The 23,831-nt window shown below is 43.0% G+C and overlaps 1 protein-coding gene across 4 annotated transcripts in view; it reads left to right on the top strand.

Annotated features, from left to right (window-relative positions):
* The window catches only part of SH3PXD2A (SH3 and PX domains 2A), a 247,959-nt gene extending 226,068 nt beyond the window's left edge, over positions 1-21,891 (top strand). For all 4 annotated transcript variants that reach the window (XM_066323649.1, XM_066323650.1, XM_066323646.1 and 1 more), the window contains 4 exons: positions 4,741-5,075; positions 5,936-5,985; positions 8,068-8,187; positions 8,326-21,891. In XM_066323649.1, the coding sequence (XP_066179746.1) occupies positions 4,741-5,075; positions 5,936-5,985; positions 8,068-8,187; positions 8,326-10,221 (2,401 nt within the window). In that variant the 3' untranslated portion in view covers positions 10,222-21,891. The remainder of the gene's footprint in view (positions 1-4,740; positions 5,076-5,935; positions 5,986-8,067; positions 8,188-8,325) is intronic.
* The last annotated feature ends 1,940 nt before the right edge of the window (positions 21,892-23,831 follow it).

The raw sequence follows: 23,831 nt of genomic DNA on the forward strand, positions 1-23,831 counted from the left end.
GTGGGGTGTCAGGATGAGCACTTGATGAGAGCTTTCTTCATTTAGGTTCACACAGCATTTAGGTTTTAGTGCTCTGTTGTTGTTCTGCCCCTTGTCTTGTATCTGCATGTGAACCTGTCTGTGCTATAACATCCCATTTCTCTTCAAACAAGATGTGATACAACAGGTAGCTTAAAATGGAGGTTTATCTCTCAACAGTGCAGAACATCTTATATAGTCATCTTTTTCCATTCAACATGTAATTATAGTGATTTTCTCCTCTTTCCCTCCCCAAGTTGTAACATGCTTTTGTTTGAATGCTGTTTGATTTATTGGCTTCAAATGAGGACTGTGAAAATGCTGACTGAAGCAATGTTGTTGTTTCTCTTGATTTCCCTTACTTAGAAGAAAAAAATATCAGTTTTCTATCTAATGACCCCATGGAGCAAATAAGCTAATAAAGATAGCAGTGGAGCCAGGAAGGCACTCTAGATAGGAGGAACTCAGAAATGCCTGGGTTTGGTGGGGTTACATTTTTTTCTCCGTTAATTGTCTGCAGAAGTGGAATCCAAAGTTTTGGATTGGGGAATCAAGCTCCTATTTTTTTCTGAGGGGAGAACCTTTTGCAAGATACCTCTAGTTTAGTTTTTTATTCTCTTTCTGCAATGTAGCCTGGTTACTACTGTAGGTTTCCCTTTGCCATATTAACATTCCTACAATTGAAGTTTTTTCCTCTTTTTCTCACACACTCCTTTGAGTCAACCCAAAAGATGCATTTTTCTACACCAGAAATTCCCTCTGGAGCATGATGACACTTGCTGCAGTGGTGTCCATGGCATCTTTATTCATGGCAATCTGCTGGAAGGACAATGGATGCCCCAGCCACCCTGTGATAGTTGGGGACTGCAGCATGTGCTCAGCTTTTTTGGAAGAGGCATTCTGATTTGAGAAACCTCTCTTCTTGTTGTTAGGTACCCCTCAGAGAAGGATTCCCTTCCTGCAGAAATTGGATTCTTTGAGTATTGAGTGCTTTTGAAGGAGCAACTCCTTCTCCTGTTGTGAGTGTGAGGGGAGAGGGAGCAGGAGAAGAATGCACTTGAACCCTGGGTTGGATAACAGACTGAACACACTTCAATGTGTAGAGAGAAAAACTAATCCAGTAGTTTGTAAATGGAATCCACCTTAAAGACATTAGCTTGTTCCACCTTAAATATGTAATTTCTCCAAGTTCTTGGCTGTGTGCTGATCCTCATTTCCCCTCTTCCCTCTTCCCTCTTCCCTCTTCCCTCTTCCCTCTTCCCTCTTCCCTCTTCCCTCTTCCCTCTTCCCTCTTCCCTCTTCCCTCTTCCCTCTTCCCTCTTCCCTCTTCCCTCTTCCCTCTTCCCTCTTCCCTCTTCCCTCTTCCCTCTTCCCTCTTCCCTCTTCCCTCTTCCCTCTTCCCTCTTCCCTCTTCCCTCTTCCCTCTTCCCTCTTCCCTCTTCCCTCTTCCCTCTTCCCTCTTCCCTCTTCCCTCTTCCCTCTTCCCTCTTTTTCCTTTTCTTTTCCTTTTCCCTAGTTTGCTTCCCTCTGGAGTAATTCCAGTGCTCTGGAGCTGGAAAGCAGATGTGACTCTCAGACTTACAGAGACACTTCTGACTTTTTTTTTTTAACATTCCTATGATTTTAATCCTTTTTTTCCTTCATGTAATATAAACAGGGAGTGTTTTGGAAGCATGAAGGAACCAAATGACTGCACCTAATTCTGAAACCCGCCCAATTCAATGCTGTACAAGCTAGATGCAATATTTGTGTCTGTCTTTATTTTGCCCCACATGCATTATGACTTAAAAAGAAATCAGGATTAGGGAGAAATGAAAGAAAGGCTCTGTCCTGGCATCCTGTTTACTGTAGTATTGAGTTCAGTAGATCTGTGCTTCCCAGTGTGCCCATAGCTGGCATTAGCATCCATCATTTAGACCTTACTTTGCCTGCAGGTGACAGCAGTAGATACAGTTTTGTGGTGCCCAAGACTGGCTGCAGGGCAAGTTGGTACCAATATGCTAAGTAAAGCTTTTGTTGTTTGCCTTCATGTCCTTCAATTTATGGTTGCTCTGATCCTCAGCCCATGAGAATGAAGTGCAGCTGGGAGGTGCTGGCAGCACTGAAATGAGGAGGAATCTAGGATGGGTTTGAAACGTCTCCAGTAGGTTCTGAATATAAAGGAAGGAAGGATATTTATGATTCAGTTCTTAAGATGTGAAATTAAAATTGTTACTAGTTCAGGATTTCAGTGAAATTGATTAGCAGTTGTTTTAGTTCTTTCACCTATAAAATGAAGAAGATCAAGGAAATCTTCTAAGGTTATTCTTCAAAGGGCTTAGAGAGTAACAAATTTGAGGACTATGGTAAAATTGTAGCATATTTCAATTACATAAGTAGAGTTTTTTGTGATATTGCAGAAATAAACTGGTAGTTTCTGATAGCTATTGCTCAGCATTAACTTCAGGTTAAATTGGCTAACACAGGAAAAAGTAGCCTACAATGGCCTCTCTACTGAGGGTATGTTGCCCAGAGTTATTAACTGTCCATTTGTTGCTGCTGTTATTCACTGGGAGGAACTCTGTGAGATGAGAGGTGTTTGTGGCTCTGGGGTTACACAGGCTGATCCAAACACATACAGCTGACAGCAGAACTAACAGGTCAGTACAGAACCTGCCTGTACCCTTTCTGATCTTTAACAGAAGTTAAGTCTCCCACAAACTAAAAGGTATGTAAACTGTTTTCTCTTGCTGATTTTGCACAATTAAACTCTGTGAAAGTAACCTTTGGAACTGGAGTGCTCAGTGCATTGGCCACTGTGGCTTTCTCACAGATGGAGATCTCTACACCTCCACATTGAATAAGCTCACAAATGTCCTCTAAAAAAACTTACTGGATGCAAAGGCAGCAGATAGCACTGGTCAGCAGCTCTGCAAAAGGGAATGAAGTTTTCAGGGCTGGAAAATGGCACTGGGTCATGCCTTGACACAACAGGAATTGTGGCATGTATTGAGGCCTTTTTTCCTTTTCCTTTTTTGGCTTGGTTTGAGGCCTAGCAGAAAAACATCAAAATGGACAGGATTTAATAGATCCAAATTGCTTCTGGGCATAGTATCACACAGTGATGGTATGTATCTTTTTGAAGTCAAGTTAGTACCAGGTTGCTACTTCTTGTTAGTCTCCACACATCACACAAAGCTCAGAGCTCTTGAGTTGCCTTCCTTTGACATCAGAATCGTTGGAAAAACTTGTCACCAAACTCCCTGGGCAGGAGAGACCCTACATCTTTACCTTCATGGGTGACAGAAGGCGGGTATGTAGGGAGAAGCAGAATCTCTAGTATCTTTCCTGGTCTGAGGGGGTGAAGGATTTTGGACAGAAAGATCCTTGTAGTCATTGCTAGAAGTACAACAACTGTATTTGCTTTTATACAGGAAGAATAATAAAGAAGTCTAGAGAATCAAATCTGCACTGCATTTTCCTGTTCTCCCTGTAAAGTCCCAGAGCTACTCTCAAGTGTGTGGATGTGGTGAGGGAGACCAAGATGAGATTTGATGCAGAAATCTCACTGAAAACCTCAGAATCCAAGTGTTATCATGACAAAGGTGTTCACCTGCCAGGAAATTATTTGCTCATATCCCATGTGCCCCAGCTCCTTCCTCTAATGAGACAATAGAGAATCTTAGAGTTCTACTGTTTTAACCTTTGTATTTCCTGCAGATTTCCTGAGCACCAGGATTTTAATGATGCCTGCTTTCTCACTTACAGTTCAAGTGCCTGCTTTGGCTATCTTGAGAGATTAGAGGGAAGGTTTTCAGTGACTCTCACTGTAGCAAGTTAGGGTTTCATTAGGGAAAGCAGAGTTCATCCACATGGTCCTCCCTGGTGTCTGATTGTAATCTGAAATCCCTGCTGAGGTGTTAGGAATGGCAGGAGCTGGAAAAAAAAAATCTTCCCTAAAGCCCAGCTGTAAAAGAATTACCTCAGTTTGAAGTGTAGTGTGATCAACTCAGGATGGTGTTTCAGGAACACGTACTGGATTCAGGTGTCTATTCACATTTCCCAGTTTAGTTCTTCAAATTGCCTCTAACTTGTTCAGGAAAATGAGTCTCCATCAAAGCCATTTTTTACTCAGGCAGATTGTTTCTTGATCTCACAGTGCTAGAAAAAGCTGCAGTAGTTTTAGGGTCCCATATGCTCCATGATACAAAGCTGCTCATGCAGAGCTCATGTAGAGAATTATGGAAGGAGGGCCAGTGTTCTTTATAGTTTCAGGGAGGGAGGCTTGCAAAATAATCTTAAACTGCAGGCACAGGTTCTCTGCACCAGGTGCTCCACACCCTTATTTTAGCCCATTTGCAATTTGAGTTGCCACTAGGAAATTTAAAAGCTATTAAAATATTTTACTTATTAGTTTGGTTTTTCACTGTGTGGGGAAATACTGAGTTTGCCTAGTACTGTCTAGGGGAGACATAAAACAAACTGGTGAAGCTCTTTACCTTGTGTGTAACTATTTCTTGTCCAGAGAGACTCCTTCCTTAGGGATGATCAGTGGCTTTGAACTACACAGTTCACTGCTGGCTCAACTGACTTTGATATGTCTAATCAACAGATAATAAATGAAGACTACAAAATCTTGTTTGAGAACTGCTAACTTTGATATTTTCTTCCATCATTTTGCTTTAGCTGTTCCACCTGAAATGCATGTGTTTGATGTGATGGTGTTTCCTTTTGCCCCTCCAGGTATCTAGGCAAAGAAGGCTGGGCCCCAGCTTCATATCTGAAGAAGGCTAAAGATGATCTTCCATCTAGGAAAAAGAACTTAACTGGGCCAGTGGAAATCATAGGAAACATCATGGAGATCAGTAACCTGCTGAACAAGAAGTCATCTTCTGACAAGGAAGCTCAAGTAGAAAACGAGTCTGCAGAAACTCATATCACCAAGAAGGAAATCAGTTTGCCCATCCTGTGCAATGACTCTAATGGCAATGCCATGATGACTCCAGACAAGCAGGCTTCCAGACTGGCCCAGGGATCCCCAGCCATAGCAAGGATAGCACCACAAAGAGCTCAAATAAGTAAGGCAGTAAAGTACTCTGGGTTTTCACGGGCTTGAAATGAAATCTTGTTCTTTACCTTTCAGGGCTGGTACTGCCTGTCAGCTAAGGTCCCACATGCCCTGGCCTTATAGCCAGGTCCACACAGACAGACTTTTGCATAGCCTGTAGTTGTATCAAGAGGGACTCCAGAATGTGGTTCTTCACTAGTAGTGATAAAATTTAACTTCACTTTATACACAAACTGGCTGGTGGCTCTTTATCTTAGCCTGTATGTGTTTGCTTTGTGAATTTTTCCAGAGAATACTTTTTTTCCTTTTGAATGTTCTAAAATGTGCCCTTGTACCCCGGAAATGTAGATGATGTGATAGCATGTTGAAGTTGAGGAGACCACCTGTGTCTTCTCTTGCATTTGTTCTGCTGCTTTCCTGGGGCAAGTTGCTATAATGTTTTTACTACTTCATCTGCAAAATGCAGATGCTGATGCTATTCTGTGCAAGGAATGGCAAAATACTAGGAGAGAAGACAGTGTAAGTGTTTAGTGAATTATTTTTACTGCTGGGGGGAAAATAGGTATTAGGCCAGTCCTTTGTTGGCCAGTTTCCAATAGAGCTGGTCAGTTCCAGCAGAAAATACAATCCACTACTTTCTGGCAGTGATTTCCTCTTAAATTTGCTGGCTTAGCAGAGATGAATAGCTAAGCTAGCTTGGTATTTCTAATATACCCTCATAGTTTCCTATCTTGTTTCATAGAGATGCCTTAAATATTGCAAATACTGACTTCTATTCTCAAACTGTGTAACAGCAGAGAGCTGCTGAAAAATGTGTTTTGCAGTACTTGCAAAGTTAAATAAACTCTCCCTGTTCCCTTTCCTGCTTAGGTTCTCCAAATCTAAGAACAAGGCCACCCCCACGAAGAGAGTCCAGTCTGGTGTGTATTGGTTTATGGTTTATCTTAGCAGTGGGTAGGTGTCTGGGTGCTTTATGAGACTTTGTGCAGCTGTATGAGGTGGGAGGGATCCTTTATTTGCATGCCTGTTCATTCCATTGCTCAAGTGTTGAGCAGACCTCAGGGCATCCTAATGATAAACCAGGTTTTCTGTTATTCTCAATGTTGCCCCAACTAATCAAGTCTGAAGGGGGGTTATGGTAAAGCTGCTGTGTTCTGTGCATGAGCATGAAAACTTGTTTGGCTGACTCAGAGGGTTTAAATTTCCTCTGGGTGTCCTTAGCCCAGACTGAAATTTCTGACCTTCTCTTGCCTTATGCAACTGAGAATGTGTCCCCTCCTTCCATTGCTACCACCTTTGAGGTGGCTGAGCTTCATTCTTGTGCATGTTTAAAGTGGCTCAGAGTCCTATGGAAGGAGGTGTGCAACAGGAATTAGACTCCCTGTGATTTCTTATCCCCAAAGCTAGAATCCTGGAAGTTTCTATCAATTTGAGATTAGAACTGTCATCTTCAATAGGAACTAGTCAGTAGTGTATTTATATAAAAGTCATGCTAATAGCTTGTTTATCTAGGCAATACATAGTGTTTAATCTTTGCTGTACCCTTTATGAGCAGTATGCGACTTGTAATTTTTCTGTCACCAGAGATGCTTCTTAACTAACTACATGAATAGCATATTAGCATTCTCTTCCTATTTTTCTTTGCATTATTTTCAATTAGACTTTGTTTTGGCAAGGCTGTGACACTTAATCCCATGCTAAAAATAACAGTGATATTATATGTGAAACGCTGAGCATATCTGCTGTTTCCAATTATCTTCTTTTAATCCAAACCATCCTATTATCTGAAGGCATTTTATTATGCTGTGCTTCTGCTGTATTTCAGCATTTATAGTGCAGAAACATCCAATTATAACATTGTTAGACACGGTTCCTAAGGTGCAGAGATGCATTCTCTGTGAAATCCCATATGCTGTGTGTGAGGAAACATCAACTGTTAGTTACAGAAAGGGTATCTTAGAAATGGAGGAGCAGGAGAATAAAGCACAGTATGTGATTTGCCCTTCTCCCATTGATGGCTCAGGATCGTTTTGTGTTTTTGTCTGTCCTGTGTTCATCTGACCTATGGTTCTTTCATAGAACCCTAAGGAGTGAAATGTAGAAGCTGTGCAGCTTCACCATCATCTAGCTGCCCTGCAGATGAGCACTGTGCTAATCTAAAAAGCTTTCAATACTGATGTTCCTCAAAGGACCCCTATCCCATTTGTCACCTTAAAAAGTAATTGTGGCAAAATCTAAAATGTGCCAGCTTAATGTAAAGGCACTTAGCTTTTAGAGGAGTCTGATATGGTGCCAGAATGGCTGTAAATAGCAGTGTCCCACGTCTCATAGAACCTTTACAAAGGTTGTGTTGGGATTGAGTAGAGGTTCTTGGTCTGTTACAGGAAGGAATTGAAATTGTTTTGATCAAGCAGTAAATTCCTTCCCTTCTAGCACTTTAGCTGGATAGAGCTGGAGGGTCTATGATACTATCCTTGTTCCTTGCTAGAAGAGATGCCCGTTAGCTCGTATCACTGACTAATTCAGATTGTTCAAAAAGTCAAGCAGCAGATTAAGGACAGTAATTCATTGGGATTACATTTTAAGATAGTGTATTTAATGATAGGCAGAATCTGTTAGGGGTCTGTTGCAGTGCAATTTTCTGCAGTTGTGGCATGTCACCCAGAGCTGGGTCTTTCTGGACAAAATCTCAGTGTAGGTGGGCTGCTCATAGTGTGACTGCAGTGGCACTCCCAAGTAAAACATTCTACTATTCAGGTCAAGTTTATTACAGTTTTAATAGTTGGTGAAGGTGACAGTAACAGTGCATATGTTGAAAGGATTTTCTCTTTTAGCCCAAATCAATACATCAGCTCCTGCTCTGGAGAACCAGGCAGTTACCATTAGGAAGTAGTACAGAAAGAAGGAAGAGTCCTAGTGAATAAAAGCAGGGTTTTTTCATACTGCTGTTTAGCTGATTGTTTCTTTGGTTTAAATGAACAAAAGCATCCTATTTACCGTAGGGTTTTCAGTTACCCAAGCCACCAGAGCCACCCTCTGTGGAAGTGGAATATTACACCATTGCTGAATTCCAGTCATGCATCTCTGATGGCATAAGCTTTCGTGGAGGACAAAAAGCAGAGGTAAGCCTTAACAGTGTATCTGGAAAAATTGTAATATTTATTGGTTGCCTGGGAGTGGATTAGAAGGGGAGGAGTGGGAAGCAGTGAGTTGAGATTTTTTTTTTTTGTTTACCTAACATATTCCTTATTACCTCTTAGGTTATTGAAAAGAATTCTGGTGGCTGGTGGTATGTGCAAATTGGAGAGAAGGAAGGATGGGCTCCAGCATCTTACATTGACAAGAGAAAGAAACCGAATTTGAACAGAAGAACCAGTACTTTAACCCGCCCAAAGGTTCCTCCCCCAGCACCTCCTAGTAAACCAAAAGACTCTGAAGAAGGGACAACAACTGGAGCAGTTTCTTCAGGAGATACCCAGGACTCTCCCCACAAGCTGAAATACGAAGAACCTGAGTATGACGTGCCTGCCTTTGGCTTTGACTCGGAGTGTGAAGTGAGTGAAAGTCACCATGAAGAGGGCACTCCTGAAAAACGACTGTTTCAGCCCCTCAAGCCCTCGCCTGTGTCATCACTTCAGAAAGCTAAGTTCAAAGTAGGAGAGTCTTCAGAAGAAGTTGCTCACGAAGAAGAAACTATCTATGAGAATGAGGGCTTCAGGCGTTATGTAGAAGATGGTTTGTCCAACAAGGAATCTAGTGGGGATTCTGATTCTCAGAAAAGCTCCTCTCTGTCCTTGATCCGAAGGAATTCTCCATGTTCCAGCTCTCCTAAATCATCACTCATGAAGCTCAAGACAGACAAAAACATTCAGCCAGATCTTGGAAAATGTCACTATTCCAGGAGTGAGGAGACAAAACCAAGATCAGCTTCAGATGTCGGCTTACGTAGCACGCCAAGAATGGGCATGAAGAAGGATCCCGGGCAGAGTCCTTCCATCAGAGCAAAGCCAATCGTTAGGCCCAAACCCTTCCTGAACAAGGCAGACTCTCAGAGCCAAGAAAAGATGGATATTAGCACTTTAAGGCGTCAGCTGAGGCCGACTGGGCAGCTCAGAGGTGGACTCAAAGGTTCAAGAAGTGAAGAGTCTGCGAGCCCCCCCTGCACAGCTTCTGAAAACCAGGATGACCCTGTTCGGAGAAGCTCGGCTGATCTCATCACAGCTCCTTCCCGTGGCATCTTCTGCTCCAGCCATACTGCCAAAACTGAGCAAGAAAATGACTCCAGATGTTTCTATGTGACCACTGACTCATACCAAAAGGTACAGGATTCTGAAATTTGCTTCCCAGCAGGAGTAGAAGTGGAAGTGCTGGAAAAGCAAGCCAGTGGATGGTGGTACCTGAAGTATGGAGACATGGAAGGCTGGGCTCCTTCCCATTATTTGGCTCTCCCTGATAACCAGCGAGAAACTACATCAGGAGAGACTGATTCCTCTTTTGCCAGGAACAGGAAAAATGAAAACAAGTCGAACAGTTTAGAGAAGATAGAGAAGAGGGTTCAGGCCTTGAACACCATCAACCAGAGCAAACGTGCAACGCCACCCATCCCAAGCAAACCTCCTGGCGGCTTTTCAAAAGCATCAGGGCCAGTTAAGATGAGGAATGGTGTGAGGCAACTTGCTGTCCGTCCGCAGTCAGTGTTTGTGTCTCCACCACCAAAGGATAACAACTTGTCGTGCTCCTTGCGCAGAAATGAGTCTTTAACAACCACAGACCAACTTCGGACCGTCCGCCGGAATTCCTCTTTCAGCAACGCCTGGTCACAGCCTGGTGACACCAAGGGAAAGCAGCCGGAGAGGCTGGGCACAGAGAGCTCTGAGACCACCTCCAACCTCCCCACGCAGAGGAATGGCATCCCTGTGTCCACAGTCAGGCCGAAGCCCATTGAGAAATCCCAGTTCATCCACAACAATCTCAAGGACATCTATGTTTCCATTGCAGACTATGAAGGGGATGAGGAGACTGCAGGGTTTCAGGAAGGTGTCTGCATGGAGGTCCTCGAAAGGAACCCAAACGGCTGGTGGTACTGCCAGATAATGAATGGGGTGAAGCCATTCAAAGGCTGGGTGCCCTCAAATTATTTGGAGAAAAAGAACTAATATTGCAATATCTTTAACCTCCCTAATTTATACTGTTCCTGCTGTGTACATGTGGAAAAAAACAAAATTGCTACACAAAAAGATGTTTCCCTGTGCTCCAGTTTGTACAAAGGAGTCTATATGAGGACAAATCTGCCATGTTCTGGAGAGGTTTGTGGGGTTTACATGTTGTAAGCAACTGCGAGGAAGATGCAGCATAGTCAAATGCCTTTTTGTGAAGTTGTTAATAATCTTGTATGTGTAACAGGGTATGACATCCCATCCTTCCCATTACTGATAGGAAACCAAATGTGTGCCTTTTGTGAGAGAAATACACATGCATCTACCTGGGGAGTTCTGTGCCAAACTGTTTTACAATCTTGGCTCCCTTTCTCCTCATTTTTGTCCATATGTGGAATACCCAAGAATTTTGAATGCTTTTCCACAACTTCCATTGAGAAGCAAATGAAAGTTTCTGAAACACAGAGGGACTCTAATCCTTTGGAGATTTTCACTTTTTTTTTTTTTTCTTTTTTAAACTATACTCAACTGTTGGTAGGTCCAGAGTTGGAGCCTTTTCACCGTGGAGAGTTTTGGTCTCTGACTTCAGTGTTGTTACAGCTAACTCACCAGAAAAGGCCATCAGGTGGTGTTGGTTGGGGGCTTTTTGTTTCCTTTCATTCTGTCTTGTTCTTTGAGTTGGGATTTCAGGTGTTCAAGGGCAGTGATGCCTACTGGTGCTTGTAAAACAAACCTACAAACCCCTTGCTTAAGCACATCTGTTGCTGTGTAGGCTTCCTGTTTGGTTCTGTACCTAACTCCTGCCAGGTGATACTGGTTGATTCTCTTCCCAGAGTTGGGTTTCTCAAAAGTTGTCGACGTCAACTAAGTCCCTTAAGACACTAAAGACAAAGCTGTCAGATGTGTTAATTCTTGTTTTGCTGTCTGGTCCAAATCCAAGGGTGCTGACTGCTGGCAGGGCCCACCAAGATATTAGTAAGAAATATTTGTAACCTTCTGCAAACATCAGTGTTTACAATGAGTGGAAAAAAAAAAAAAAAAAGCCATCAATCTCAGTCTGCACATAATTTGTATATTTTTTTGGGAATTGCTTTTGTGTTTTGTTTTTGTCTTTTCTGTGCATTCTGGGTTTACTGTATTTTCTTTGTGTGTGTGTCTGGTTTTACCAGAAAAGACTTTAAACTGAAATAGGAGCCAAATATGTGTTTCTGTTCCCACTTGAATCCAGATACATTTGTACTGGAAAGTGGGCTTGGGCTTCTCAGGCTCAGAGATTTGATATCAAAGTGATTTGATCCACAATGTGTCTAATCAGGAAACTGCCTCTTCTAGTTCCAGCTCTGTTTGCCTTTCTTAACTCATGTTTTGAAATGTGGCACACGGTGTGGGTGGTGTGGGAAATGGAAGAGGTATCCATTGGAAAAGGCTAGGAATATGGAATTATTTGTGAGGTAGCCTTGTACTGTAAACATAATTTGCTAAATGCTTACTGTGCTTAAGGAAGTCATGTTTGGGGGTTTTCTTAAATGGCCTTGTTAATCTCTCAAGATCAATATCTAATTCCTTTAAATAATAGGCAGCATTGTAAATCTGTTGGGGGGGCAGGGAGGGGCAGACAATTTCACTACTGGTTTACACAAAGCTTTACATGTCCTTTTTTCCACCAGAGTTTATACTGAATTGGCTTGGAAGTTAAAGGCTATAAAGGGTTCAAAATAGTTGGGATCAAGGGGCTGAGTAAAACAGCACGACAATACCGTATGTTACTGGGGATGTTTCACTGCCAAAAAAAAAATTAGGAAATTTATATGTTGTTCTTGTCTTTTTCCTTTTTTATTTTCCTTTTTTTTTTTTTTTTTTTTTTTTCCTCTTCTGTGTGTGTGTGTGTGGTTTGGGGGTTTTATTATTTTCCATGATAACACTGAGAGAGTTGCCTACAGCTAATGTGGCTGATGTCCTTTCAGTAGCTGAAACAGCATCCAGGTGTCACAGCTACAGGCTACAGACAGTGCTGTGGTTCAAGCAGCTCTCTGCATGCAGGTGGGGAGGGGAGGCTGTTTGTTTGGGATCCCTTTAAATTGTGGTGGCAGGAGAAGGAGGTGTAACTGCACAACAGCTCATATCACAGTGCAGGGTCCTCTTTGTACCCTAATGTCTCACCATTTAATGTGTATGTCCAGTTAGCCACATCTTACTGGATGTGTACCTGAGACATGGTGGCCCTGTCTCTCATGCTTCTCCCCATTTTCAGTTGTACTAATATGGCAGCAGCCACAAAAGACTGCTGGAGCTGTTGTGAGATTGTAATAGAAGTATTATATTCTTCTGCTGGACAGTATTAAATAGAGCAATACATAGAGTTATCTGCTAGATTGCAGTACTAATAGTAGTGACTTAGTGATTCGTATTAATGTTATGATTTATTTTAACAATAATGATGCGGAAGTGGTTCATTATTTTGAATTAATGCACTTTAACAATAAAAGAAACCAAAACGGAAGCCAATGCAGAGAACTAAGTGCATTATTTAAAGGTGCAGTATATAATTAACATTTTCTTGAAGCACATATTTATTAAGAATTAACTTATTATTTAAAATATTCTAAAGATTTGTTTGAAGACATTCCCACTAGGTCATCTCTTTGGGGGGATGTAAAGCACAGCTCCCAGATCTTCTGCATTGAGCCACTGAATTCTCTGAGTATGGTATGGCCTGACATGAGCCCCTATCCAAGGAGAGAGGAGCAGCAAGGAGACAGAAGAGCCCAGACTACTGGAAATACTCACACTGACATCCAGCGAAGCCAAACCCAGGGCACCTCTGAGCTGCAGGAGTCCTTGCAGGGTGTGGGGTGGCACAGGTGTTTCTGGCAGACAGTTCAGTGCCTGGCTGCCCTGTGCCTTGCACGGCCCCTGGTGGATGCAAGTTCTCTGTGAGGCTCAGGTTGGGAGGCGTCAGGATCTGCCTGAGACAGCTCTGTAAGAGATATCTCACAGCTCCTGTTCCATCTTGCTGGCTTCTCCAGCTCTGGCTTTCGCAGGGAGGTGGTTTGCACTGCTCCTGCAGGGCAGGATGACACAGCTTGAGGGTGCCTGGGGCACTGCCAGGGTTTTTTTGCACAGCAGCTCCATGGCTCAGCTGCTGCTTTATCCCATCTCAAAGGCCGCCTGCCCTCCTGAGGAGAGGGCAGAACCACACATGTGGCCTCCCTCTGCCCTCACCTGTGCCAGCAAGAAGGATGGAGTGCAGATGGCCTCCTTGGTGCCAGAAATTATTGTTGGCCACCTCTTGGCATGCTGGCTTCCACCCTGGTGGAAAAGCTTCCACGTGGGCTTCCCTCCACTTGGTAGTTGCTGCGGCTGCTCGTGTTTAAATGGACACTTTTAATACAAATACTCCCAATGCAATTTCTCCCACTCCTGTCTTACCATTGTCATAGCATCTCTCACTGAGATGCTCACCCCTTTTTTTTATTCTTTCAGCTGAGAGATATCAGGAAAATAATTATTTTTTCCATCGGTGAGCAGCTAGTTTTGGTCAATTCTACTGATATCCGAAATAGCAAACTCTTCACTCTTCGCTGTGAAATAGAGGGAAAGGCCCTAAGCTACACCAGAAAAGTTGACTGCAGGGCAGGAAAACCTGGCAGAGTACTCAGAGGTCAGTGTAGTGCTAGAAGTGTTTTAGCTCTTTTCTAAAAATGTTAACGTCGCCTTTTATTTACTAAATTTGTCAGAACTGACACTGGATCAAGAGCAATATTTAAATGTAATGTACACCTCAGTGAACACTCAATGCAGAAATCAATAGTACTGTTTGAATTTCTCTTTCTAGTTTATTCCTGAACCAGATTGTTAAGAGTCTGCAGGGCTTGAGCAAAGAAAGCCATTTGCAGCTGAAGGGGGCCCTCCTCTGGGGGGAAAGGCGGCTGCTCTTGCTGTCTTGCTCTCACCCACTCTGTATTTTCCAAAAAAGTCTTGAATTTGGACCAGCAGAAATTCCAAACTCCAATGCCAGAGAACAAAATTTAAGAATGTGAAAATTGTGTCTCGCTGTATACTGCAACTTTAATAATAATGAGCACTTCTGAGTTCGTTATTGAGGTTTATATAATGCCTGAAAAGTTTATTTGCTGGTTTCCCTTGTCTCCCCTTTCAAAACACTCTCTCATAATAGCAAGAGTCATGCATTTTGTTAGGAGTCCTTCCCCATGGGAGGCAATTCCTATTCACTGTTTTAGCTGTCGCCCCATGCAATGGGTGAGTGTAGTCATATGTCCTTTGCAAGCCAAACCTTTCCAAATAAAAGAGATGATGGGCACATGTTTGGGTACTTAACTGATGTGTCAACAGGAAGTTTTGAAATTGATGCATTCAATAATAGCAAATACACAATAAGGAAAGATTGGAATTGTCTTTCAGCTAGACTCTTCAAAATGGAAATTCACAGCTGCATGGGTATAGCTAAAAAATGCATTTGTCCCTTGTGGATGTGTTCCCCAAAGACTCCTTCCATGATGATGCTATAAAGTTTGACGAAGGCATTATATATTGTTTTCATCACTTTCAGATGTTAATGAATCATATTTTATTGTAATATATATTCATTGCTTTCCTCAGTTAAAAAGAAAGTTACTGCTTTTATCTTATATGAAAACCAAGGGAATTTGATAAAGCATTCATTATTTTCATATTACTAGTATTAACAGAATAGAACTAGTACTATTTAATTTTAGATCTTCATAGCTAGCTTGTTAATAACTCATATTTTCCTGTGTTGTATCCTACTATTTTTTCTATTTTTTCCCAAATATTCTGCATTCTTGAGAAAAAGCAAATCCAATGAGTGGATAAGTGCAATATTCATAGAATAAACAGGCCCCTCATCCAGGACTTGGAGTGGAACGTGCAGTGTGAAATGTTTGCAATTCTCTATTCATGCACTCTTAGGGAAGTGGAAATGCAGGGGAGGGGGCAACTGGATGAAAACAGGACCCTTGGGTAGGTAGAGACTGACAGCTGGGGTGGCTTGGGAATGGCTGCTTTCCATAAAAAGGATCAGTTGTTAGTGAAAGTCTAAGGATTATGCTGCATGTTGCCAGGATTATTTATAGAATGTGTATTAACATCCTTATCAATACAGGACTTCTGAGCTATGCTTGAAACACTCTGTATGTCATCCATGCATGATTCTGTCTTCTGGTTTGTCTCTGCTGGTTATGTCCTCTGTTGTGCTTCAGAATTGGTGGTAACTTCAGAAGGGAAAATAATTCTGCTGGTGCAGTCCCAAGTTTGGATGCTCTATTGTTATTTGTATTTATTGCAAGAGCTATGGGAATATTTTTACAGGTCCTTTCTTTTCTGTCCTTAGTGTTAACCTAAGAAGAAAAAGTCTCCCTTCTATCTGGGTTAATTCTCACCTGCAGAATTTCACGGATGTTTTGGATATTGATTTCATATTTCTTGGCGTGCAAAGGTGAATCTCTCAGGTACTAAATATAGTTGGGCAGAAACTTTGCTCTTCAAAAGACGTATTGTCTTAAATTCTATTTGAATGGAAGGAGAACTTCCATCAGTCAAAAATAATGTGACTTTACAGGTAGCAACAAAATCTACCACCTTTGAAAAACTGGACTATTTTTGTAAGGTGCAAGAAAAATGTGAAAGCCAGAGCACTTGACTCTCTGAGCTCTGGGAAGTACATCTCCTCTAGTTCATTACTCTGGAGAGGGGATGTACCTCAGTTTTCTGCTTGATTTTGTCCTGCTGTTCTTAAGTTTGTCAGAAAGCCTTAATGTTACCAGAGACCTTTGCATTCAAAGAGAAAAACTTAATTCTGCAGCTGTACTGAAATAGTATCAAACACATGATTTTGGAAAACCTCTAATACTTTACCAATTAGGAATCTGGTTTTGAGGAGCCAACTTAATTCGTTCACGTGCTCTTGTCTAAACTGGCAAGAAGCCCACGAGCATCAGTGGAGTTACACTGCCAGAAGATCCCTGTGGGTGCTCAGCATGGACTGTTCTCAGCAAAAGCAAGCTCTGTGCACTCTGCTCCTACACCTCCAAAGTGTGCACAGGACTGCTTAGCCTTGGTGCTGCCCTGCCATCATCCACCGTGCTACAAATCTTGCAGCTCTTTAAAACCAGCTGGAGCTTTGCTGCTATTTGCTGGTGGTTTTCCATCACCAGCAGCTCCTTCTCTGTCAGCTTCAGATGCTATTTAGCCACATAGTGAAGTGCTGTGTATCCATGCAGTGTTTGATACCTGCCAACAGTACCAGTGTGGTGGTCTAAAGCATATGTTTGTCTAAGTTATTTTGTTTTCATTTGCTTTTTCGTTGCTTGCTGGAAGCAGGGATCAGCACTGCGATGATGCATGGGGAATGTGTCCGCACACTTGAACTGTTTGATGGCCTCTGCTAATGCTGCCCAGTGCTTGTGCTGCTCTTTCTCTCCCTCTGTGCTGCTCAGTAGTCGTGTCTGTTGTGTATGTAATTTTCAAATAAAGTACTGTACGTCAGGCCGGATCCAGAAGCCCCCAGTCAGCTGACTTTGGGTTGGGATGTAGGTTGCTGTTGCTGCTTTTCCTCCTCCGTCTTAGACCCAATTTGGAGCAAAGCACAGGTGTCTGTAAAAAGTCACCCGTAATTCTGCTTTGGGGTGTCAGTTTTGCAGGGTGTGCCGAGGGTGAACGAGGAGATCTTTTCTCTTGGGTGCCCTTGCATCAGGGCTGGGACTCTGCAGCAATTCCTGGAGCAGAAGCTGTGCCGCACTGCGTGCGGACGTGGCTGGCATAGTCAGAACAAATTAGTTTCCCCCATTTTATATTGTCAGGGCTGGGCTGGTCCCGTCAACTGTGTTCTTCATTTGTTCTTGCATCAAGGTAGAGTTGATTTTTTTTTAGTTGGAGAGTGCAATTTTTTTGTTTGTTTTGTGTTTGGTTTTTTTATAAATAAATTTGGTTTAAAGCTTCACACTGGCGTTTTACAGACCTGTTCTTGTCAGCATAAGCCACTACTGTCCTGAGTTGAGACTCCTGTTTGTTACTGAATTAAAATTATGGGAATTATGTTGATCATTTGGAAAGAAATTAGAAAAGAAATTAGAAGTAACTATATTGGCAGGGGAGAGATAGATAAAATATGAGGAAAAATATGTTTCTAATAAGGCCATGAATTCTTTGGTCCGACACTGCAGGTGTTTTCTCTGTAAAGATGGTTTAAATACATCACTGCTCTGTGATAGGATTTTTTGTTATGAGAAAAGTTGATTTTTTTCACTCCCTAATATACTATGATAGTCTGTATCCTGAAGCCACCAGTCCACCAAAAGAAAACAAACAGGTTATATGCTTGTTGTAGTTAGGCACTTTGTGTGTCTGGGAGTTTGCATACACTGATGTTCAGCTGGTGGAGTGGGCAAGCATGGCTGTTCTCAACCTGCCAATGTTGGCAGGAACAGCCCTGTGCTAGTGGTGCTTCTGGAAAAATGTTTGCTTTAGCGACATTTCCCTGATGCTCAGGGTTATTTGGCTACAATGGTACCTGTCTTGGTCCCTGTTTGGTGGAGGAGAGAAACAGATGGAAGGGAGAATCACTTGACACTGTAAGAAAAAATTTAAAATATAACAATTAATATTTAGGAAAATATTACAGGCTTCTCCAGATATTCCCCATCAAAGCTGTTATTGACTCTGTATTTGATGACTGAAAGGTAAGCAATGTGGCAACATTCTCTGTGCAAGCAGTTCTTTTATGGTTGGAGAGCTCGTTCTTGAACTGCTTCTGGTTCACCGGGGAAGTAGCAATAAATAAACAAAATCCCATCATCACCCTTGGGTGATGACTAGAGGGGCATTGAATTCTCTCCTGACTCTGGGTCCCCCAGAACACATTAATTTGGTTTGTTTCTGTTCCCTTGAAGCAGGACAGAAAATAATAGTGCAGTCACTGGAGCTTAGCCTGTAGCAATTAGTAAACTGGAACAAATAAAAAATAAAAGAAAAACCTTTTAAAAAATGAAGCATTTCAGTGAATAGCTGACTTAACTACTTCCTATCTTGGGCTTTCAGGGAAAGAGGAAGTTTGAATTGTTTCCAGTTGCTAGGAGAATTTTTCTGTGTCATGCTGAACAGGCTTGCTGAAAAGTCTTGCTCATTACTCGTGATGAGTTCAAACCTGGAATATTGCAAAAGCAAAGTGTGTGTAGCATTACAATGACTTTTTTGTACTGAGGGTCCGAGGTGAGTGTTGTGGGGCCAGTAGAGTACAGAGTAAGTGCATTTCTGCTGTCTGGCTGACTTGCACATGACATCCGTGCTGTTCCTTAATTGCAGACAGCAGTGCTCATTACTCTGCTAGCAGTGTTTAGGGAGAATCATGTAGATGAGCTTCCTCAGTTAAGGCTCAATATCAAATGTCATATCAGGAGAAGTTCTGCCAGCAGCTTGATTGATTGCTGCTTAGGCTAAAGTTCAGATGCAGATAACTCCAGGTGGGTGTTGAAAGCAGCTCAGATGTCTGTGAACAGAGCTGTTAATTAGCCCAGATTATCTCTGCAGACTGGAGGTAGTGAGTTACTGGGAGCCTAAACCTGTTGGTGAAGGAAGGCTGAAATTTGTTTGAGCTATTGTGCTCCTCTGCATTAGCAGAGCAATGGCACATGTCTGGACTGGAAGCTCCTCGAGGGTTTACTGTCCCAAATTTTTAGTTGACCAAAAAGAAAAAAAAAATGGATCTAGGCCTGGTCTAAATGAAGTTTTGCAGTGGGTTTCTTGGGTGGTTGATGTTCTTAATGTGACCTTGAAAACTAGATGCTGTTGTCATTTCTGTGTTGGTGTAGAGCTCCGTTTTTCAGTGGTTAGGTGGTGGGAATGTACCTGGTGGGAGCTTGGAATCTTGGGAGAGTATGTCGGTGACTAGAGGTAGAGGAATGTGTGGCTGGTCTTAGTGTGTGTGTGGTCAAATTGGTGACACTTTTTTGTCTTTTGTTTGTTTTGTTTTTAATGTGGGAACCAGTTTGTCTGTTCTGCTTGGGGAAAGGTCTAGAAGTTGGTGTGGTTTCTGTTGCAGTAAATATGAGAAGGAATTAGCTGAGAGCTGCTTTTTTTTTTTTTTTTTTTTTTTTTTTTTCTTCTTTTAAGAGAGTTTATGGGCAGGAGACCATTTGGTTTGTTTTGGGTTGCAAGTTAAGCTAAGAGAGGAAGAAAATTACTCTGGGGAAATCCTTTTCTGTGGTAACAGCTTTGGACCATATTTTGTTGTGGCCTCTGATCCAGCTCCACTGAAGGCAGTGGAGTGAATACTGTTGATCAGGTAGATGTTGAAGCTTTTGGTCATGAATTAATTCTTAGAGAGGTGACAGGTATCTTGACATTTACAGCATGTCATAGCAAATGTGAGCTAGAGACAAATAGCTGGAGCTTCAAGCATTGTTCAGTTTTTGTTTAATGAACTTGAGATGCTGACCAGTGGGATAAAACTGTTTGTACAATGAACAACTGCAAGGGTCCAGATGTGCTTGGGTCTAGAACAAGTCTTCCTAGGAAAGGAAATTATATTCATGATAGAAAAAAAAAAATTGTCTTTCTCAGTCATCCCAGTAAAACTGAAATCCAGGAAAACGACACATTCTTCACTTAACAGTATCTTTTGCCATGGATGGCAAGAGTTATTGTTAATTAAGGATTAGATGCCCCAGTCTGTCTGAACTGGCACAAAATAGATCTTTTTGTGACCAATGCCCGAGTCTGTGTGTAAACATCTGTAAGGACTGGATGCAGATTAGAGTACTAGTTAACAAAATAAACAACTTTTCTGTGGGCCAACACAAAAGATGTATTAGCAGTGAGGAAAACACAGGTCTCCTTTTTGCCAAGCGACTCTCTAGAAATTTCCCTCAGGCTTCAGCACAAATCAGCTGGGACCTGTGAGGATTTAGCTGATACATACTGGGGAGCTGTTTCTGTAACTGGGACAACAGAAGTGTGGCTTTGTCCTAGCAAGAATTAATGAAATTATCATAGTGCAATGTTTTCATTTGCTCTGGATATGACAGTGGTGGGGGGAATGAGCTGTGGAAAGCAGAATCTCCCCCTTAATCCAGGTTTGCACTTTACTTGACTGCAGTGCCCAGTCCAGAACTATTTCAGAGCTGTCCTCATGGCTGTTCCCTGTGTGGACAGGGAATGCACTCAGAGGGGCTGCCCTCCTCTCTGTGCCATGACCAACTGCTTGCTCAGAGAACTGCAAAACAATGTAAAGTAACTGAGGTTTGGGATTTTTCCCTAGAGCAGTGTGTTCTAAAGCAGTGAAATAAAAACAAGTGCCTGTTTGGGAAACTTTAATCATGTCTCTGTCTGTAAAGGTGAAAACTCTGTATAGGTCTCTCAACAGAGAATGAGAAACACCATCTGTCTTGGGCAATTGTACATGTGAAGATGCAGAACAAAGACTTCAGATTACTGTGCCTAAAAGTAGATCTCAGCATTTCTCTATAGGCAATTGTTAGAGCTGTTATTATTTTGGAACTGAACAGCATTTGATAATGGTTAATCAGGACTGCTCAAAAATTCCTGCAGGAAAGGAAAAGACAATTTGAGTTCTGGGCACTTACAGGAGAGGGAGTTGTAAGAAGCATAAAATATTGCCAAGTGCTTTATGAATTTAATTTTTCTTCTAGGATTATGACAGGCCCTTTGTGACTGTGTCCTGGCATACACTGGTGCTGGGGCACAGCAACTGGTCAGTGATACCTCTTTACAAAAATTCAGAGCCTTGAGTCTGATGGGCACGTGTGTATTGGAAAAAATGGAACCAAAAAGGCCTTGGAGTAACCTCTAACTGATAACTCCTGATTTGCATGTTCCAGATATGCTGAAATAACTTGCACTGAGGCCACTTCAGCTCCTTCCAGGCATCTGCCATCACCCACCCTGGCAGCTCAAGGTGCTGCAGTCTGACAGGTGGTGAAGGGTGGTAAATGTTAGTGAAAAGGGAAATTCAGGATGCACGCTGTCACTGCTCTTCCTGGTCCTCTGCCATGCCTGAAGTCAGAGCTCTGCTGGGCCAAAGCAGGCCCAGACCCTTGGCACAGTGTTTGCCCTGCCCCACAGGGCTCTGCAAAACCCAGCCAGGATGCTCCCCCTTCCCTGTGTGCAGGACCTGGGAGGTTGTGAGGGACTGCCAGAATTTGAGAAGTGTTTTCTCAGAGACATTACCAAGTTCTTGCAATGTGAACCTGTAATGTTTTCAAAGACTCAGGCAGAAAGGACTTGCTAAACAAACTGTACCTGTCATCTCCCAGTTCATTGATTGCTTGGACCAAAGGTGGTGCTAAATCTGATCTTTGTCTGTAATATTTATATTTTGTTGGACTTTTTTTTAAGTGTTTAATAAAACAGATGCAGTGTCCTTCTTAACGTGAGAAATTTAGTCCCAGCTTGGGACATGGCAAAACTCCCTGGACCTTCAGGGCCCAGGATTGTTGCCTGTTACCATTTGAGCAGGCTTGCAGTGTTCGGGGGGAGGTGGGAAAAGGGTACTCGATCTTCAAATGCTTGCAGACTGTAAGAATTGACTTGTGATTTGTTCGTTTGTTGGTATTTTGTTTACAATGCCTCTTATGCCCTAAGGAAAAAATAAAATTTTGACCTTTTTAATTGTGATCCAGTTGGTTTGTTTTGTTGGCGTTTTTCTTCTAATTTTTTCAGTACTGTTTTGATTCTACTTGAATTCTACTGAATTTATCTTTCCCAGAATAACTTGTAATTTTTGTGTTCATGCAATTGCAAATTTCATCTTAGGCTGCACAGATACAGGACCTTGTCTTGTTCTCTGGCTTAAGTTGTAACTGTATGCTGCATTTTTGTATTTTTTCTCTTCCACCAAGTTTATGGAAAAGTCACCTCAGCCCTCAAACCTGAACAACTTCTGTCTGTGTTGAGCAAGTTCTTAAAGTTTACAGTACTCAAGGAGGGATGGTTTTTGGAGAGGGATAGGTTCAAAATAAGAAGAAAGGCACACTTTTCCAAAAGTGCTGCTTTGATTCTATGATTAGAGTTGCTCTGCAAGATGAGATGAGCCCTGGGTGCAGTCTTGCAGAGCAGGTGGTGCTTGAACCTGGGATACTAAGGTCTGATGCTGCAAGGTTTCTGGCCACTGCTGACTCCTCTTACCTGTCTTTGAAGGTTGGAGGCCCAAATAGCTCAACAAGTAGAAGATCATTGCTGTGCAAAGCAGCAGATGGGTAAAACTGAAGTTTCTGGTGATGGGTCCCCTCTCCTTATGCAGGGACATCTCTTGGGGATGCCAAGGCAGTGGCTTAGGGGATATATTGGGGGAGGAGGTTGTAACCAGGGATTTAATAGTAGAGGGGTAACAAGGTTGTTTTTTAGCTCTTCAGTTCCCAGCCTGACTGTAGGAGATGTTCCTCTGTGCTGGCACGTAGGTGGATGGTGCACAAGGAGTCCTTTTTGGGGACCCCAGCTCTCTGAAAGATGCCAGGTGAAACAAACCCCCACAGCCCCCCGGGCTAGCTCAGTTCTTTGGGAGGCTTTGGGGGAATATTTCAGGGACAAGACAGAAGATCCAAAAGAGGCTCTTACCCCCAGGGTTGATCCAGGACGTTTATTCCAGGAGGGGAAGCAGGAGGGCAAGAGGGTGAGAGGAGGAAGAACAGGGCCTTATTAAGGCTCCTGCCCAGGGGGGATGGCTGGACCTCAGCCAGTTAGGTCAAGAAAGGAAGGAAGGGTCAACTACATGGTTACAGGCTCCAGGGGTCCTGGGGAAAAAACATTCCCCAGAAAAATACAACAGCCAGGAATTGAATCTGATGCAGCACACAGTTCTGGGCACAAACGTAGTGGCAAGTGTGACTGGAACCTGTGCCCCCTCTTCCCTTTGTGCTGAGTGAGCCAACCAGCTCGAAAGGGGGGGTTTTTTGGGCTGGTGCAATCACTATTTACTAATATATCCCCTTGTACACTTTAACTCACTGTTAATCGCTCCCCTTTTGCCATTTTTCTCGGACAACCGCTCCCAGAATTGTGCTGCTCTCAAGACCGAATTTTTCTGGTCCTACTTTAGTGTATTCACAGTGTTTGTTTAAAATCGATCTCGGGGCGAGCGGGGGCTGAGCTCCGGGCCGGGCACCGAGCACCAGGTGGCGATGCCGGACCAGCGCTGCAGCTCCTGGACCACTCTCGGAGCATCCTCCCTCTTCGCATCTTCCTCCGCCTCCTGCTCGCCCGCCGGGGCTGTGCCGCAGCCGGGACCGCCGGGAACAGCCCCGCATGCAGCGCTGCCGGGATACCCTCGCTCGGGAAGGTCACACCTGCACCACAGCTGGTCTCGGTGGAGAACAGTTCGGGAGGAATGGCGAAATGGCAGCTCTGGTTTGGATGTTTGGTGACGATGATGGCCTGAGGAAGGCAGGCAGGGCAGGGTGACTCCAGCGGTGCTCAGCAGATGACAAAGCTCACCGGGGCTCTTGCATGTGGCAGCTGAGTGAGGGGCTGCCCAGGCTGAGGCTGGCAGAGGGGAAACTTGGCAGATGTGCCATGGTCCCTTTTGCTGATGCCAAGGAGGGGGAAGATCTGAGTTTGGC

Source organism: Sylvia atricapilla, chromosome 8, assembly GCF_009819655.1.
Source record: "Sylvia atricapilla isolate bSylAtr1 chromosome 8, bSylAtr1.pri, whole genome shotgun sequence".
Taxonomy (NCBI): Eukaryota; Metazoa; Chordata; class Aves; order Passeriformes; family Sylviidae; genus Sylvia; species Sylvia atricapilla.